Below are 17,939 nucleotides of genomic sequence, written 5' to 3'. Positions count from 1 at the left end.
AAAGGAATGGGTGGGTCAGGTATTTCACTCGGGGTTCGATTCAAAGTCACAGGGGGTGAACATCCAGTTGAGCAAAAAGCTGGGGTTTGTAGGTGCCAAGAAAGTGCGGGATCCAGTGGGGAGATACATGATAGTGAGCGTGATGGTGGAGGGGACGCTGGTGGTGCTCGTGAATGTCTATGCACCAAAGTGGGATGACATGGGGTTTGTGAGGGAGTTGCTGTGAATGATTTCAGACCTGGACATGCGTCAGTTGATCATGGGAGGGGACTTTAACTGTGTGCTGAAACCAAGGGTGGACAGGTCAAGCCCCAAGTCAATGGGTAGGTCGAGGGTGGCGAAGGAGCTGGGAGGGTTAATGGAAAGGATGAGTATAGTGGACCCATGAAGGTTTAGGAACCCGGGGTAATGGGAGTATTCCTTCTCGCACATACATTCTGAATTCTCCCTCTGTGTACCCGAACAGGCGCCGGAATGTGGCAGGAGGAAAATGGACTATATCCTTCTCGGGATATAAGTTGAATGTCGGAAAGAGTGAGGTGTTTCCGGTGAATGGGGCAGGTCGGGGAGCCAATCTGGGAGCATTGCCATTTAGGGTAGCTCAGGACAGGTTCAGGTATTTGGGGGTCCAGGTGACGGGGGAGTGGGCGACAGTGCAGAAGTGGATTCTGACAACGATGGTGGAGGATATTTGGGGGAATTTTAGGAGGTGGGATATGCTGCACCTGACACTGGCGAGGAGGGCCCAGGTGGTTAAGATGAACATGCTGCCGAGGTTCCTGTTTGTATTCCAGACCCTCACGATCTTTATCCTTAAAGCCTTTTTCCGGAAATTGGACGCAGCGATCTCCGAGTTTATATGGGTGGGGAAGGACCAATTGTAAAGAGGGCCCTGTTACTGAGGCAGAGGCCTGACGCTACCAAACCTGCTGCATTACTATTGAGTGTCGAACATGAAGAAGATGAGACGGTGGTGGGAGGCGAAGGGGTTAGAGTAGGTTAGGATGGAGGAGGGGTCCGGTTGAGGATCAAGCCTGAGGGCCATGGTGAAGTCATCACTTCCGCTGAATCCAGGGAGGTACACTGTGAGTCCGGTGGTGCAGTTCACGATTAGGGTGTGGAACCAGTTGAGGAGACACTTTAGGATGGAGTGGATGTCGGTGCTGACACCATTTTACGGGAACCACAGGTTTAAGCCGGTGGAGACAGATGCATGTGTAGGAAGTGGAGGAAGGCAGGACTGGTGAGGGCAAGAGATTTGTACTTGGAAGAGATGTTTGCAGGTCTGGAAGAGCTGCGGGAGAGGGTGGAGCTGCCGAAGGGAAGTGAACTTGGGTATATGCAAGTGAACTCAGGTATATGCAAGTGAACTCCGGTATATGCAAGGTCTTTGCTTGGAAGGAATGGAGAGGGTTTCCCAAGCTGTCGGAGTATACCCTGCTGGAGTGTGGAGGGGGAGGACAGGAATGGAGATATATGTGGTTGGCTGGGGGAAGATGGGGGAGTGCAGGTGGTGAGGATCAAGAATAAATGGGAGGAGGAGCTGGGATGGAGATGGGGTGTGGAGTGAGGTGATGTATAGGGTAAATGCAACATCCTCATGTGCGAGGATGAGCTTGATTCAATTCAAGGTGGTGCACATGGTGTATATGACCCGGGCGAGGATGAATGGGTTCTTCCAGGGGGCAGTAGATGAGAGTGCGAAGTGTGGGCGAGGGCCAGCGAACCACGTGCACATGTTCTGGGACTGTGCGAAGTTGGAAAGATACTGGGAGGCAGTATTTGGGACATTATCGAAGATTGTGGGGTAGAGGTCAGGTCGGACGCAATGGTGGCGATCTTTAGGGTACGAGAAATGCCGTACCTGATGCAGGGTAGAATGGCCTTCGCGTCTTTAATTACCCGACGAAGGATATTGTTGGATTGGCGGTCAGCAACTCTGCCGGGGTGGCAGCCTGGCTGGGGGACCTTTACAACTTCTTTCGGTTGGAAAAGATCAAGTTCAAGTTGAGAGGATCAGCGGAGGGTTTTGAGACACGATGGAGGCTGTTCATGACAATGTTTAAGGAATTGTTTGTCGCAGGGGCAGAGGGAGGAGGGGGAGGGGTGAAAAGGGGGAAAAATTGTACAAGCTGTGAACGTGGGGTATTGATAATTTGTGTTTTTGTATTTTTGAATATGTTTGGAATAAATAATTTTTTAAAAAATTGTCTCATTTATGTATACATATCCAAAACCTAATAATAAATTTCTCTGATATGTGTCATATTTCTTTGATCCTTTGGCATTATCATCAAAGAAAAAACATGAGTACACCAGCTATGCAAAAGTGCAGTAGTTTATTTATTAGAAGCCTCAACGTGTGGATTCTGATCTGATAATTATATATTGATGCTAGGCAAATCCCAAAACTTGATTGTGACCCATCATGGTACTTGATAGGCAACTTGCATTAATTAAAGCCATTCCTGTATTCCAATGCCCAGTCACGTCTCTTACTCTTATCTCCCTGCATCCACCCAATCAAATCTTGTCACTTGGAGTGTCCATTTAACTACTGCCATTCTGACCACCCAGTCACCTGCTAGGGCCCCATCGGAGGAACACTTGGACCAACCCAATCTCTTGATTGTATGATTGATGGTGGAGTGAATGCTGTGTGTTGCAGGGAGACATACTGAAAAAAATGGAAAGCTTTTTGTTTTGCTCCAAATTTGTTTCAAATAACTATTTTTACTCCTGCTACTGATGGTGGGCAAAGGTAATGTTTTGCCCCTGTTAGTCTGTAAACAATGTATCTTAAAAACTAATAGATGGATTTCAATGTTACCTCAATGGGTAAGGAAGGACTTATTAATATTTGGCGAAGGTGATCATCCTGATCCTGGAAATTTTTGAACGATCTGTTAACAGTGAAGATAGGATAAATGGACTGTTGTGGGTTGTTTTATTTAAAATGTTGCAGGTTGTTTTAGAATGTTGTGGATTGACTCAGCTGCCATATTGGAATTTATCACAGCTGTCAAAATGTGAGCAGAGTTTTCAGAGCACGTTGTTGGATATGGATTGGTGTGAAGTCTCTGCAGTGAGATAGAAGCTCCTAATGCAAAGATTTACTTTTCAGCTTTCTAGTTACAGAGCTGCAACCAGGCAGAGAAAAGGAAGAGCTATGTAATTGTAATAACATTAAGCTATCACATACTGGCGGAGCTATGCACTCTATTGAGTATCTGCTTCACTCATGTATATTGTTCCCATTGGGTCAGATAAATGCGGTCAGAACAAATGCACCAGACTTACTTTGTGCATAAACTTTCAGCGATCTGCAATTCCTGTAGCAGAATGCAAAACGTGCCTGCATGGATTGAAATATACAGAAAATATAAATCTGTGCAGCATTTACCTCAGGAAACCTGATCAAATAGCAGATGGTGCTGAAATGTCAATTGTATACTAAAGTTTCAGCCATACCTTGAAGTTTTGTCAACATTGACCTTTGAAAATAATTATCCAATTATTAAGTGAGTATTTTCAGCCGCGGAAACCATGTTCAAAGGGAGGTGGGTCTGAATTGCTGCAAGAGTGTTGCAGCTTTATCTCCGAATTGGCCTTCATTAAGTCGATGTCCTTTGATATGTACAATCTACACAGCATGTAAGTTTTTCACATCTTCAAGAGGTTTGAGTTGAGTTCTCTTCAGTAGTACTTAAATTCCCAGTTCCTTTTTTATTTTATTTTTTAAAATGTTTTTATTCTCCATTGTCACATTTTCCTTCAAAATTTACACCCCACCCACAAACAGTAAATGGTAACAAATACAAAATCAATCCCCTTAACAATACCAATGATCCCATCCTCCCACCATCCCAAACAACGGCCCACCTGTCAATATATGCGTCCAATAAAACAAACCCTCCCACGGTGGCAACAAAAAAAAAAGGAGAAAAAGTAAAAGGAGTCTGGGACCGTATTGGTCACCATTGACCTATAGAGTCCACTCCCCCTCCCCCCACTACACTCAACGCCCTCCAACCACTGAAAGAGTACCATACATGATACCCAAGAGTTGTACCCCCCCCACCCCCCCGCCAGTCTCCAACTCCTCCCGTCCACTGCCTCTTGTAAAACTCCTCCTCCCAACCTCGGTTCCTTCCCCCCAACTTTCCACCCCGGCTAGACCACTCGGACCCTGTTCTGCCAGGCTCCGATGGCCGCAGCCCCGCCCCACACCTCACTCCCGTTCACTGGCCGGCTTAAACCGGCCAGCGTGGAGGCCCCCGCCCGGGTCCCTTTCCCCCTTGCCCGGCCCTAGGAAAGCCCAGAAATCCCCTTTTAGCACACAAACCCTGCATATCCACCTACACCCCAAAGAGCCCTCATTTCGAGTGAAAGTCCCATCACTTCCCTTGTCCAGATATATACAACATTGGCTCCTTTAGCACATACACCCGCACGCAGTGAAACAAAAAAGAAGAAAATACAGTCATGAGGTTACATCGGCACATGGCCATTTCTCAATTTCTCAGTTCTGCCACAGTCCTTCTGCCTTCGCAAACTCCTCCTCTACTTCCGTCGTTCCAAAATAAAAGTCCCTGAGCTTGTAAGTCACCCTCAGCTTCGCTGGATATACAATGCCGCACTGCACCTTGTGATGTACAGTGCCCTCTTCACCCGGTTGAAGGCAGCCCGCCTCCTCGCCAGCTCCACCGTAAAGTCCTGGTATACACGTATACCAGCTCCAGCCCACTGCACCACCCGCTTCTGCTTGGCCCAGCTCAGGACCTTCTCCTTCACCCTGTACCTACGGAAGCACAGAGTCACTGCCCTTGGCGGCTCACTCGCCTTTGGTACAGGCCTCCACGACCGATGAGCCCGATCCAGTTCATATCGGGAGGGATCCTCCCCCTCCCCCAATAGTTTCACCAGCATCGCGGCAAAATACTCAGTCGGCCTCGGTCCTTCAACTCCTTCGGGCAGCCCCACAATCCTCAAATTCTGTCGCCTGGATTTGTTTTCCAGGTCTTCCATTTTTCCTCGCAGATCCTTGTTAATGTCCATCACCTTCCGCATCTCCTTCCCCATCGAGGCAAGTTAATCACCGTGCTGCAATACCGTCTCCTCCACTTCCCTCAGCACCTCCCCTTGCTCTCGCACCTCCGCCACTGCACTCACCACCACCTTCGTCATCGGTGAAATCGCCTCCTCCACCAGCACACTCAAAACCTCTCTCATCTCCTTCCTCATTGTCTCCATGTATTTTGTAAACTGCCTTTCGAATTCTGCAGCCATCACCTTAGTTATTTCTTCAGCTGTAAGCAATGCGGCCTCCCCTGGTGCTCCAGCCTCCATTTTCCTTGGTGACCCCGTGGTGACCTTTCCACTCCCCGACAGACCTTCAGCTGTTTTCCTTACGGACGTTCTTTTGCTCACTCTCGACGTTTTTCTTCACTGTGCCTTCTCCCTGCTGTTGCCGCCTCCGTGGACCATGGGACCGGCTTAAAGCCCCGAAAATGCCGTTCCCGAACGGGATCCCTCCATTGTGCGGCCGCCTCCCGCCCGCCGTCACCGGAAGTCCCCTTTTTTATTTTTAATTGTAGCTTGAAGGCTTGTAGTTGGCGCTTATCAAGCCCTCATAATATTGAGTCACTTTCAGGAATCCTGTTTTTCATGTTTTCATCATCTAGTTAAGAGGGAGCAGTTTCTTCAATGTTGGGTGAGGTGCCTCCAAGAGACACTTATAGTTCATGTTCCTGGCTTTTATTTTATAATGTTGTTTCCTTGTGCTTGAATTCCCACAGCTTGAATTGTTTTTATTGTTCCTATTATTACTGATATGGTCTTCTTTTATATCATCTGAAAAGATTGGAAATAGAATAAAAATAATTATTTTACTCTTGTATTTAGCCCTGTTGTTTTAATGTTCTTTTTTTATATTTAGTGTATTTTTGTTCCAATTAAGGGGCAATTTAGCGTGGCCAATCCACCTACCTTGCACATCTTTGGGTTGTGGGGGTGAGACCCATGCAGACATCGAGAGAATGTGCAATCTCCACACAGATAGTGACAGAGGTCGGGATCGAACCTGGGTCCCCGGCGCCGTGAGGCAGCGGTGTTAACCACTGCGACATCGTGCCGCCCCTCTATTGTTTTGATCTTAATTACTAAATTTAAAATAAAGTTCGACCATAAATAGATGAACATTAAAATATCAACTTTTGCCTATTTCAGTTCTAACAAATTCAGGAGATCTCCGAATTGCAAGGCATTCTTCAAAGCTGTTGGAAAATCAAACCTTAATATTTTACGAAAAGGATCTAAAAGGCGACAAAAACTGTTGAATGATGCTTTTACTTGCTTGGTAAGGATAATTTGCTTAATGGGCACAGATTAGAGACACATAATATTTTGTTAACACGTATATTGCCATATACAGAGTTACGTTACCGTTAAGTGTGTGAAAATGAAATATTTTATTGTTAAAATTTGTGCCTTCATTTTAAATTGCAGGGAATTACTGGTGGACGTTTAACAAAGGAGAGTATTACGGTACTGGGCGGTTTGACCTGTGACCTTGAGGGATCCATTATCTCAAACTGTGATATTTCTATTTTGGATCAATTGAAGAATTGCATCTCATACTCAGAAGATCAAATGGCAGCAATTCAACCTCTACTATACAACAGAAACAACAAATTTGGGTCAGTTTGAAAATATTAATTACTAATTAATATGCAAATTTTAACAGTATGCAGAGTTGCATTCTTCTCTATTTCACACTATGTGAACTTGATGAGGAGAATATAGATTAATTAGATAAAGACCCCAAAGAAATATTTGAAGAAATAAATTGTGATGTTTTGAGCTGAGTGTTGTGATTTTCAAAGGGACCCTCGTACTGTGCAGATGGAAAGGTTGGGCTATGCCAAGTTTCCAAGAGAAATTAAGAGAAGTTTCCAAGAATTCTGGAGTTAACGGATCAGAGGAAACTGGGAACCAGAAAAGATTACTATTCATTAAAGTCGCAAAGGCATTGGATCATGAAAGGCCAGAAAGATATCTGCAACAGTGCTAAGATTTGTGAGAAATTACTACAGTTTGGGCGACATTATTTGAAATAATTGTGGAAATCGGTGACTGGTTCTCGGAGTTTGTGTAAATGCCTTTAAGACAAAGGAAACCTGAAGGGAGAGGTGTAAATCCTAAAAGTGAAGCCTTGATGGAAGGAGCAAAGGGACTGCATAATTTAAAAGAATGTGTGACTTTTGAAAGCAGAATTCAAATCACTCCTGGAGTTCAGTGAGACAAGGTGGCTTGTGGTATGAGAATTATCTGGGGAGATTTTGAGGAGAAATCCATGGACATTCTCTTGGCTTCAGAGAGGAGTGTGTCTTACCACCATCATCTGATGTGCTTAAAAGGGACATTGTGTGTTAAGGAGACTAGTGTAGTTTAAGATACACATTGCAATCCGTGATAATCTTAAAATCTGTGTATAATTGTTCAGCTAAGGGGGGAATAAAGGAATATTGTTGATTATCCAAATTTTTCATGTTTAATTAAAAACATTTCTAATTGCTAAAACTAATTAGCGGTCCTGTGACTCTGTTCCTCCGTGTTTTATTTTTTAAAAGTAAAATTTACGGTCTCTTGAGCCATGGTTCCATTCTGGGACCTTCCCGTCCAGCTATAACACCAAGTGGATTTGTAACACAGCCTAAAGTTGTTGAACTCAATGTTGAGTCCAGAAGGATGTAACGTGCCTAATTGAAAAATGAGGTGGTGTTCCTCCTATTTGCATTGGGTTTCACTGGAACATTGAATCAGGCCAAGGACAGACATGTGGGCATGAGAGCAAGATGGTGAGTTGAAATGACAAGCGACAGGAAGGTTGGGGTGATGCTTGCGGACTGAGTGGAGGCTGTTCTGCAAAACGGTCACCCAGTCTGAGTTTAGTCTCCCCAATGTAGAGGAGACCTCAAGAATTAATTTAATAACTTGAAGAGTTTTTGTTTTCCTATAGTTTGCCTGGAACATGGACATCCCGTACAGTCAGTGAACTCGGAAATCTTCCTTTGGCTTTGTCTTCGATATGGGAAGATGTGAACCAGGTAAAACTTTAATGATTTAATACCGATTCAAGCAAAGTTAACTGTTTGGGGCTATTATCGCTACTTTTATAGACTTCAATTGGCTTCATAATGTTAACTATCAATTTTAAAAACACTGGAAAATACTCCAGATCCCACCTCATGACATGTTTCACGACTATTAAATCAGAGCATTAAACACAGATGATAAAATTCTGCATATTGTGTCCATTCTAAATGTAAGAATACAGTCCAGGCATGGTTTAATGAGGTGCAGATTTGCCTAGAATCTGTACCAACCTTTTGAATTAATAGGCTGGGATCCTGAGGATACAAAAACCTATATTTGTGGAGTTTAGACGGTTGTAGGAGTTGCCAGAAATTGTTAACTTGAGGGAAATACCAACCATCTAATGGGACTACACTTCAGATTGTATGCCAGGTTTATCTCCTTAGCAATTAACCCCTGATGTTATTGTTCTTAATGTTGAAAGTCACCAACCAATAGGGCCTAGGTTTACATCACATTGTGAAGGATCTTGTCCTCCCAGATGTGCCATTCCCTCATCCTCTCACAGCAGCAAGCCTCCCATCTCTGACTGTTGTTCTTGTTTCTCTTCCTGCACCTAGTTGTACGGAAGGTAGATTTTCATTTGTCCCCATAGTGAGCTTTTCTTCCTGGAGCAGCCTGTCTCTCTCTCGAGGCTTATAGCTTAAGGGGCACCACTCCACATTAGGCATGGCTACCATGGCTGACGAGGCATCTCTCCTGCTCTTACCGCCTGTCATTAGTGTATTGAAAGGATTTTACAGGTTGGTACTGAATCTGTGTGGCCGTGATATGAACACCTTGGCCATCAAGTTCTGGGACCGGACTCAAATCCAGAGTTTCTGGCTCAGAGGCAGGGTTGCTACCCACTGCGCTACACGATCCCCCGCCTCTGGTGCCCACCGACAAAATCCAGCCTTGCCATGGATAGATTCGCCACCTTAGCAAATGAATTTAAGTCAAATCAAAACCCATCATAAGCCCACCATCTCATCAATTTAACCTCCCAGTAAAACCCACACATCCATAATAAACCACTTCAGTAAAATCCCACACAGCACAGCCCCCTTTCCTCTAAAACTCCAGCAACCCAGAAAGTTATTGTCCCAGCACTGCAGGTCGAGCAGAGACTGCCCTGATATAATGCGTGGCTGGGGAGCCTTCATTGATTCACCAGAGGTAACATTTTATGGCCTGTTTTTTAGCACTGAGTGATGGGCTAATTGGGGATATCGAGTGTCAGAAAGAGGAGTCATTAATTTGGGGAGATATATATATAGTGCACATCCATTTCTAGCTCTTTGGGAAATTCTGTTTTGGTGAGGAGTTATTTTTGGTAGATTTAGTGCTATGATTTTGTTTTTGGGAGGACTGATTGCTGTGGTGAGGGATTTATTTGGTTGGTTGTAACATTGGTGGGCTTTATTTGGGGGAATTTAGTGCTGTGATCTGGCGGGAGTCTTTTGAGAGGATTTAGGATAATAGAACATAGAACATTACAGCGCAGTACAAGACCTTCGGCCCTCGATGTTGCGCCGACCTGCGAAACCACTCTAAAGCCCATCTACACTATTCCCTTATCGTCCATATGTCTATCCAATGACCATTTGAATGCCCTTAGTGTTGGTGAGTCCACTACTGTTGCAGGCAGGGCATTCCACCCCCGTACTACTCTCTGAGTAAAGAACCTACCTCTGACATCTGTCATATCTATCTCCCCTCAATTTAAAGCTATGTCCCCTCGTGCTAGACATCACCATCCGAGGAAAAAGGCTCTCACTGTCCACCCTATCCAATCCTCTGATCATCTTGTATGCCTCAATTAAGTCACCTCTTAACCTTCTTCTCACGAAAACAGCCTCAAGTCCCTCAGCCTTTCCTCATAAGATCTTCCCTCCATACCAGGCAACATTCTGGTAAATCTCCTCTGCACCCTTTCCAATGCTTCCACATCCTTCCTATGATGCAGCGACCAGAATTGCACGCAATACTCTAAATGCGGCCGCACCTGAGTTTTGTACAGCTGCAACATGACCTCATGGCTCCGAAACTCAATCCCTCTACCAATAAAAGCTAACACACCGTACGCCTTCTTAACAACCCTCTCAACCTGGGTGGCAACTTTCAGGGATCTATGTACATGGACACCGAGATCTCTCTGCTCATCCACACTGCCAAGAATCTTACCATTAGCCCAGTACTCTGTCTTCCTGTTATTCCTTCCAAAATGAATCACCTCACACTTTTAAATGGTGAGAGATTTATTGAGGAACATTTTATTAATCCACTTTAGATAAAGCTGCATTAAAGATCAAATTAAGAATGAAATCTAATTGGTATTTATAATAATTCTAGCAGTGGATATGCACTGTATATAAGCCCATATCTCCCTGGCTCCCCAGTGTCGGAATTTGGGAATACCCAAAGATGTACTGGGTATTCCCTCTCAGAAGTTCCCAGGTAAGGGTTTACATGACAATTGTCCAGAAGTGGTAAGTTTTTCTGGGCAATTGCCCTGCACTGGGAACCATCCAAGAAAATGATTTAAATTGGTAACTTCCGATTGTTCTGCCAGTGTTACATATCCAACGTCCCACAATTCCGACCTCCGATCCCCCCTCGACCTCCGATCCCCCTCAACCTCTGAACCCTTTGACTTTGAATCACAACCTCAAATCCCCCGTGACCTCTGATGCTCCCGACCTCCAATCACCCCTCGACCTCCTATACTCCCTCGAGCTCCTATCCCCCTTGACCACCGATTCCCCCCTCGACTTACGATCCTCATCTTGACATCCGACCCCCACGCGACCTTCGATTCCATCTCAACCTCCGATGCCCCAAGACCTACAATCCCCTCCCTGACCTCCGATCCTCCCTCAACGTCTGATGCCTCCAGCAGGACATCCGATCCCCCCTCGAGCCCAACCCCCCCATAACTTCCGATCTACCCTCGACCTCCGAACCCCCCGACCTCCGAACCCCCCGACCTCCGAACCCCCCGACCTCCGAACCCCCCGACCTCCGAACCCCCGACCTCCGAACCCCCGACCTCCGAACCCCCGACCTCCGAACCCCCGACCTCCGAACCCCCGACCTCCGAACCCCCGACCTCCGCACCCCCGACCTCCGCACCCCCGACCTCCGCACCCCCCGGCCTCCGCACCCCCGACCTCCGCACCCCCCGACCTCCGCACCCCCCGACCTCCGCACCCCCCGACCTCCGCACCCCCCGGCCTCCGCACCCCCCGACCTCCGCACCCCCCGACCTCCGCACCCCCCGACCTGTGAAACCACTCTAAAGCCCATCTACACTATTCCCTTATCGTCCATATGTCTATCCAATGACCATTTGAATGCCCTTAGTGTTGGTGAGTCCACTACTGTTGCAGGCAGGGCATTCCACCCCCGTACTACTCTCTGAGTAAAGAACCTACCTCTGACATCTGTCATATCTATCTCCCCTCAATTTAAAGCTATGTCCCCTCGTGCTAGACATCACCATCCGAGGAAAAAGGCTCTCACTGTCCACCCTATCCAATCCTCTGATCATCTTGTATGCCTCAATTAAGTCACCTCTTAACCTTCTTCTCACGAAAACAGCCTCAAGTCCCTCAGCCTTTCCTCATAAGATCTTCCCTCCATACCAGGCAACATTCTGGTAAATCTCCTCTGCACCCTTTCCAATGCTTCCACATCCTTCCTATGATGCAGCGACCAGAATTGCACGCAATACTCTAAATGCGGCCGCACCTGAGTTTTGTACAGCTGCAACATGACCTCATGGCTCCGAAACTCAATCCCTCTACCAATAAAAGCTAACACACCGTACGCCTTCTTAACAACCCTCTCAACCTGGGTGGCAACTTTCAGGGATCTATGTACATGGACACCGAGATCTCTCTGCTCATCCACACTGCCAAGAATCTTACCATTAGCCCAGTACTCTGTCTTCCTGTTATTCCTTCCAAAATGAATCACCTCACACTTTTAAATGGTGAGAGATTTATTGAGGAACATTTTATTAATCCACTTTAGATAAAGCTGCATTAAAGATCAAATTAAGAATGAAATCTAATTGGTATTTATAATAATTCTAGCAGTGGATATGCACTGTATATAAGCCCATATCTCCCTGGCTCCCCAGTGTCGGAATTTGGGAATACCCAAAGATGTACTGGGTATTCCCTCTCAGAAGTTCCCAGGTAAGGGTTTACATGACAATTGTCCAGAAGTGGTAAGTTTTTCTGGGCAATTGCCCTGCACTGGGAACCATCCAAGAAAATGATTTAAATTGGTAACTTCCGATTGTTCTGCCAGTGTTACATATCCAACGTCCCACAATTCCGACCTCCGATCCCCCCTCGACCTCCGATCCCCCTCAACCTCTGAACCCTTTGACTTTGAATCACAACCTCAAATCCCCCGTGACCTCTGATGCTCCCGACCTCCAATCACCCCTCGACCTCCTATACTCCCTCGAGCTCCTATCCCCCTTGACCACCGATTCCCCCCTCGACTTACGATCCTCATCTTGACATACGACCCCCACGAGACCTTCGATTCCATCTCAACCTCCGATGCCCCAAGACCTACAATCCCCTCCCTGACCTCCGATCCTCCCTCAACGTCTGATGCCTCCAGCAGGACATCCGATCCCCCCTCGAGCCCAACCCCCCCATAACTTCCGATCTACCCTCGACCTCCGAACCCCCGACCTCCGAACCCCCCGACCTCCGAACCCCCCGACCTCCGAACCCCCCGACCTCCGAACCCCCGACCTCCGAACCCCCGACCTCCGAACCCCCGACCTCCGACCTCCGAACCCCCGACCTCCGAACCCCCGACCTCCGAACCCCCGACCTCCGCACCCCCGACCTCCGCACCCCCGACCTCCGCACCCCCGACCTCCGCACCCCCGACCTCCGCACCCCCGACCTCCGCACCCCCCGACCTCCGCACCCCCCGACCTCCGCACCCCCCGACCTCCGCACCCCCCGACCTCCGCACCCCCCGACCTCCGCACCCCCCGGCCTCCGCACCCCCCGGCCTCCGCACCCCCCGGCCTCCGCACCCCCCGGCCTCCGCACCCCCCGGCCTCCGCACCCCCCGGCCTCCGCACCCCCCGGCCTCCGCACCCCCCGACCTCCGCACCCCCCGACCTCCGCACCCCCCGACCTCCGCACCCCCCGACCTCCGCACCCCCCGACCTCCGCACCCCCCGACCTCCGCACCCCCCGACCTCCGCACCCCCCGACCTCCGCACCCCCCGACCTCCGCACCCCCCGACCTCCGCACCCCCCGACCTCCGCACCCCCCGACCTCCGCACCCCCCGACCTCCGCACCCCCCGACCTCCGCACCCCCCGACCTCCGCACCCCCCGACCTCCGCACCCCCGACCTCCGCACCCCCCGACCTCCGCACCCCCCGACCTCCGCACCCCCCGACCTCCGCACCCCCCGACCTCCGCACCCCCCGACCTCCGCACCCCCCGACCTCCGCACCCCCCGACCTCCGCACCCCCCGACCTCCGCACCCCCCGACCTCCGCACCCCCCGACCTCCGCACCCCCCGACCTCCGCACCCCCCGACCTCCGCACCCCCCGACCTCCGCACCCCCCGACCTCCGCACCCCCCGACCTCCGCACCCCCCGACCTCCGCACCCCCCGACCTCCGCACCCCCCGACCGCCGCACCCCCCGACCGCCGCACCCCCCGACCGCCGCACCCCCCGACCGCCGCACCCCCCGACCTCCGCACCCCCCGACCTCCGCACCCCCCGACCTCCGCACCCCCCGACCTCCGCACCCCCCGACCTCCGCACCCCCCGACCTCCGCACCCCCCGACCTCCGCACCCCCCGACCTCCGCACCCCCCGACCTCCGCACCCCCCGACCTCCGCACCCCCCGACCTCCGCACCCCCCGACCTCCGCACCCCCCGACCTCCGCACCCCCCGACCTCCGCACCCCCCGACCTCCGCACCCCCCGACCTCCGCACCCCCCGACCTCCGCACCCCCCGACCTCCGCACCCCCCGACCTCCGCACCCCCCGACCTCCGCACCCCCCGACCTCCGCACCCCCCGACCTCCGCACCCCCCGACCTCCGCACCCCCCGACCTCCGCACCCCCCGACCTCCGCACCCCCCGACCTCCGCACCCCCCGACCTCCGCACCCCCCGACCTCCGCACCCCCCGACCTCCGCACCCCCCGACCTCCGCACCCCCCGACCTCCGCACCCCCCGACCTCCGCACCCCCCGACCTCCGCACCCCCCGACCTCCCGACCTCCGCACCCCCCGACCACCGCACCCCCCGACCTCCGCACCCCCCGACCTCCGCACCCCCCGACCTCCGCACCCCCCGACCTCCGCACCCCCCGACCTCCGCACCCCCCGACCTCCGCACCCCCCGACCTCCGCACCCCCCGACCTCCGCACCCCCCGACCTCCGCACCCCCCGACCTCCGCACCCCCCGACCTCCGCACCCCCCGACCTCCGCACCCCCCGACCTCCGCACCCCCCGACCTCCGCACCCCCCGACCTCCGCACCCCCCGACCTCCGCACCCCCCGACCTCCGCACCCCCCGACCTCCGCACCCCCCGACCTCCGCACCCCCCGACCTCCGCACCCCCCGACCTCCGCATCCCGCCGACCTCCGATCCCGCCGACATCTGATTCCCCCCGACATCTGATTCCCCTCCCAACCTCCGATTCCGCCCCGATCTCCGGTTCCACCTCAACCTCCGATCCCACCTTGACCTCCAATCTATCCTGGCGACTTTCAATCGCCACCGTGACCTCTGATCTCTCCCTCGATTTCCGATCTCCGCCGTCGATCCCCAATCCCCACAGCGACCTCCAATCTAGCCTGCTACCTACGATCTCCCCCTTGACCCCCCGATTCCCCCCTCAATCCCCAATTCATCCTCGACCTCCGATTGTCCCCAACCTCCGATACCCTTGATCTCCGTTCCCCTCAGCCTCCAATCCTCTCAACCTCTGATTCCCTTGGCCTCCGTACCCCTCGGCCTCCGATCCCCCGATCGGAATCCGATTCCCTCCTACCTCCGATCCCGCTCCAAACTCCAGTTCCAACCCGACCTCCCATCCCCTTGACCTCCCATTCCCCCGACCTCCCATTCCCCCTGTAGTGATCTGTATATCTGCTGGTGTGTAAAGGGTTAACATCTGTATTATAGTGCTAGGCAACTTCTAGATGGCAGCACCAGATCCATGTATATAAACTGCACTCAGAGGAGATCCCTGCCTCTTCGTATCAGGAGTGACAAGTGAGCAGAGTGTTCGAGATATAGCTTAGTTGGCAAGTGTAATTAAACATTATTTGTACTTCTTCTCAGTTACTTAAATCATCAGTTATAGTTGTAGAAGAGTGGACAAACTCATAGATATATATTCGTTATTCAATAAATGGTCGTGTCACCTCTGTGTGAAATGAAATGAAAATCGCTTATTGTCAGAAGTAGGCTTCAAATTAAGTTACTGTGAAAAGTCCCTAGTCGCCACATTCTGGCGCCTGTTCGGGGAGGCTGCTATGGGAATTGCACTGTGCTGCTGGCCTGCCTTGGTCTGCTTTCAAAGACAGCGATTTAGCCCAGTGTGCTAAACCAGCCCCTGTGTATCGTGAATGTCCATTGGTCGTGTCCTATCTAACTGATCTATTGGTTGAGTGTGTGTGTGTGTAATGTGAGGTACTCCCTCTAGTGTCTAGCTAGCCTACATGCATTTACATTGATGCACATCACCACAGTTGACAAGTGTAGTTAAACATTATTTGTACTTCTTCTCAGTTACTTAATCATCAGTTATAGTTGTAGGAGAGTGAACAAACTCATAGATATATATTCGTTATTCAATAAATGTTATTTGCTTAATTTGAAGGCTGATAGTTTTATTGATCGACAACCATCAGACCATTCTGGAGATACGCAAAAGAGTAACGATGTATTACTATCACGTAATATAACGCCCCCCCCCCGACATCCAATCCACCAACCTCTGATCCCCATGACCTCTGATTCCTGCTGACTTCAGACCGACTCCCGCCCTCCGATTTCCACCTCAACCTCCGATTCCACCTCACTCTCCGATCGCCCCTCGACTTCTGTTTGCCCCTCGACCTCCAATTGTCCCTTGACCTTCAACCTCCCCTTGACTTCCGATCGCCCCTCGACTTCTGATTGCCCCTCGACCTCCAATCTCCCCTCGACTTCCGATCTCCCCTCGACCCCCGATCTCCCCTCGACCTCCGATCTCAGTCCGAACTCGGATCCTGCCTTGACCTCCAATCCTCCTCCGACCGAGAATCATAGAATCTTAGAATAGAAGCATAGAATGGAATCTCTGCAATGCAGAAGTAGGCCATTCGGCCCCTCAGGTCTGCACCGACCCTTGGAAAGAGTACCATACCTAGGTCCAGATCCTGACCAGATGCCCATAACACAGTAACCCCACCTAACCTTTTGGACACTGATGGGCAATTTATCATGGCCAATCCACCTAATAAGCACTTGTTTGGACTGTGGGAGGAAACCGGAGGAAACCCACAAAGTCACGGGGAGAAAGTGCAAGCTCCACACAGAGTGACCTGAGGCAGGAATTGAACCTGGGCCCATGGCGTTGTGAGTGCTAACCACTGATTTGATTTATTGTCACATGTACCGAAGTACAGTGAAAAGTATTTTTCTGCGGCCGAGGAATGTACACAGTATGTACGTACATAGTAGACACAAGAATAATCAACTGGGAACATTGAAAAATGGTACATCGACAAAACAGTGATTGGTTTCAGTGTGGACCAAGGGGCCAAACAAATCAAATACATGAGCAAGAGCAGATTAGGGCGTCGTGAATAGTGTTCTTACAGGGAACAGATCAGTCCTAGGGGGAGTCGTTGAGGAGTCTTGTAGCTGTGGGAAAGAAGCTGTTCCTATGTCTGGATGGGCGAGTCTTCAGACTTCTGCCTGATGGAAGGGTCTGGAAGAAGGCAATGCCTGGGTTGGAGGGGTCTGATAATGCTGTCTGCCTTCCTGAGGCAGTGAGAGGTGTACACAGAATCAATGTGGGGGTGGCAAGTTTGTGTGCTGTGTTGGGCTGAGTTCACCACAGTCTGCAGTTCCTTGTGATCTTGGACTGAGCAGTTGCCATACCAGGCTGTGATGCAGCCGGATAGGATGCTCTCTATCGCACATCTGTAGACGTTTGTGAGAGTCGTGCAGACATGCCAAATTTCTTAAGCTTCCCAGGAAGTAGAGACGTTGTTGGGCTTTTTTGACTGTTGCATCAACGTGAGTGGACCATCGTGCTGCCCCTACCTCTCATCCCCCCCCACGACCTCCGATTCCTCCGCGACCTCGGATCTCCCATGGCGACCTCCGATTTGTCCCGGTGACCTTCAACCCCCTCCCCCCGACCTCCCATCCCCCCGACATCCGATCAACCTGACCTACCATCCCCCCAACCCAAGGTTCCCCCAACCAAAGGTTCCCCCCGCGACCTACGTTTTCCCCCCCCGACCTATAATCCCCCCGATCTACAATTCCCCCCCAGACCGATGATCCCCCTGGCCTACGTTCCCCCACGTGTTTGTTTGTGAAGCGTATTTGTCACATTCTGGTTGATCTCACAGGGAATCCATAGTTTTTAACTCAAAACGGCAGGATTTTCCGGTTTCACCCGCCCTGAGACTGGAAATTCTCTGGACCTTTTAATGGTCCATCAGATTTCCCATCCTGCCCCGACTAATCCCGCAGCGGGCAGGACCAGAAAAGTTGCCCCAAA

At 50.8% G+C, this 17,939-nt stretch overlaps 1 protein-coding gene across 1 annotated transcript in view; it reads left to right on the top strand.

The window, feature by feature from the left end:
* The window catches only part of LOC140393469 (uncharacterized), a 470,641-nt gene that overhangs the window by 354,957 nt on the left and 97,745 nt on the right, over positions 1–17,939 (top strand). Inside the window, exons 163-165 of the mRNA XM_072479798.1 lie at positions 6,229–6,358; positions 6,508–6,698; positions 8,021–8,108. Of these exons, the coding sequence (XP_072335899.1) occupies positions 6,229–6,358; positions 6,508–6,698; positions 8,021–8,108 (409 nt within the window). The remainder of the gene's footprint in view (positions 1–6,228; positions 6,359–6,507; positions 6,699–8,020; positions 8,109–17,939) is intronic.

The sequence above is a fragment of the Scyliorhinus torazame genome, chromosome 17 (assembly GCF_047496885.1).
Source record: "Scyliorhinus torazame isolate Kashiwa2021f chromosome 17, sScyTor2.1, whole genome shotgun sequence".
Lineage (NCBI taxonomy): Eukaryota > Metazoa > Chordata > Chondrichthyes > Carcharhiniformes > Scyliorhinidae > Scyliorhinus > Scyliorhinus torazame.
The sequence above is the reverse complement of the archived record's forward strand: the minus strand, read 5'-3'. Positions and strand labels throughout refer to the sequence as shown.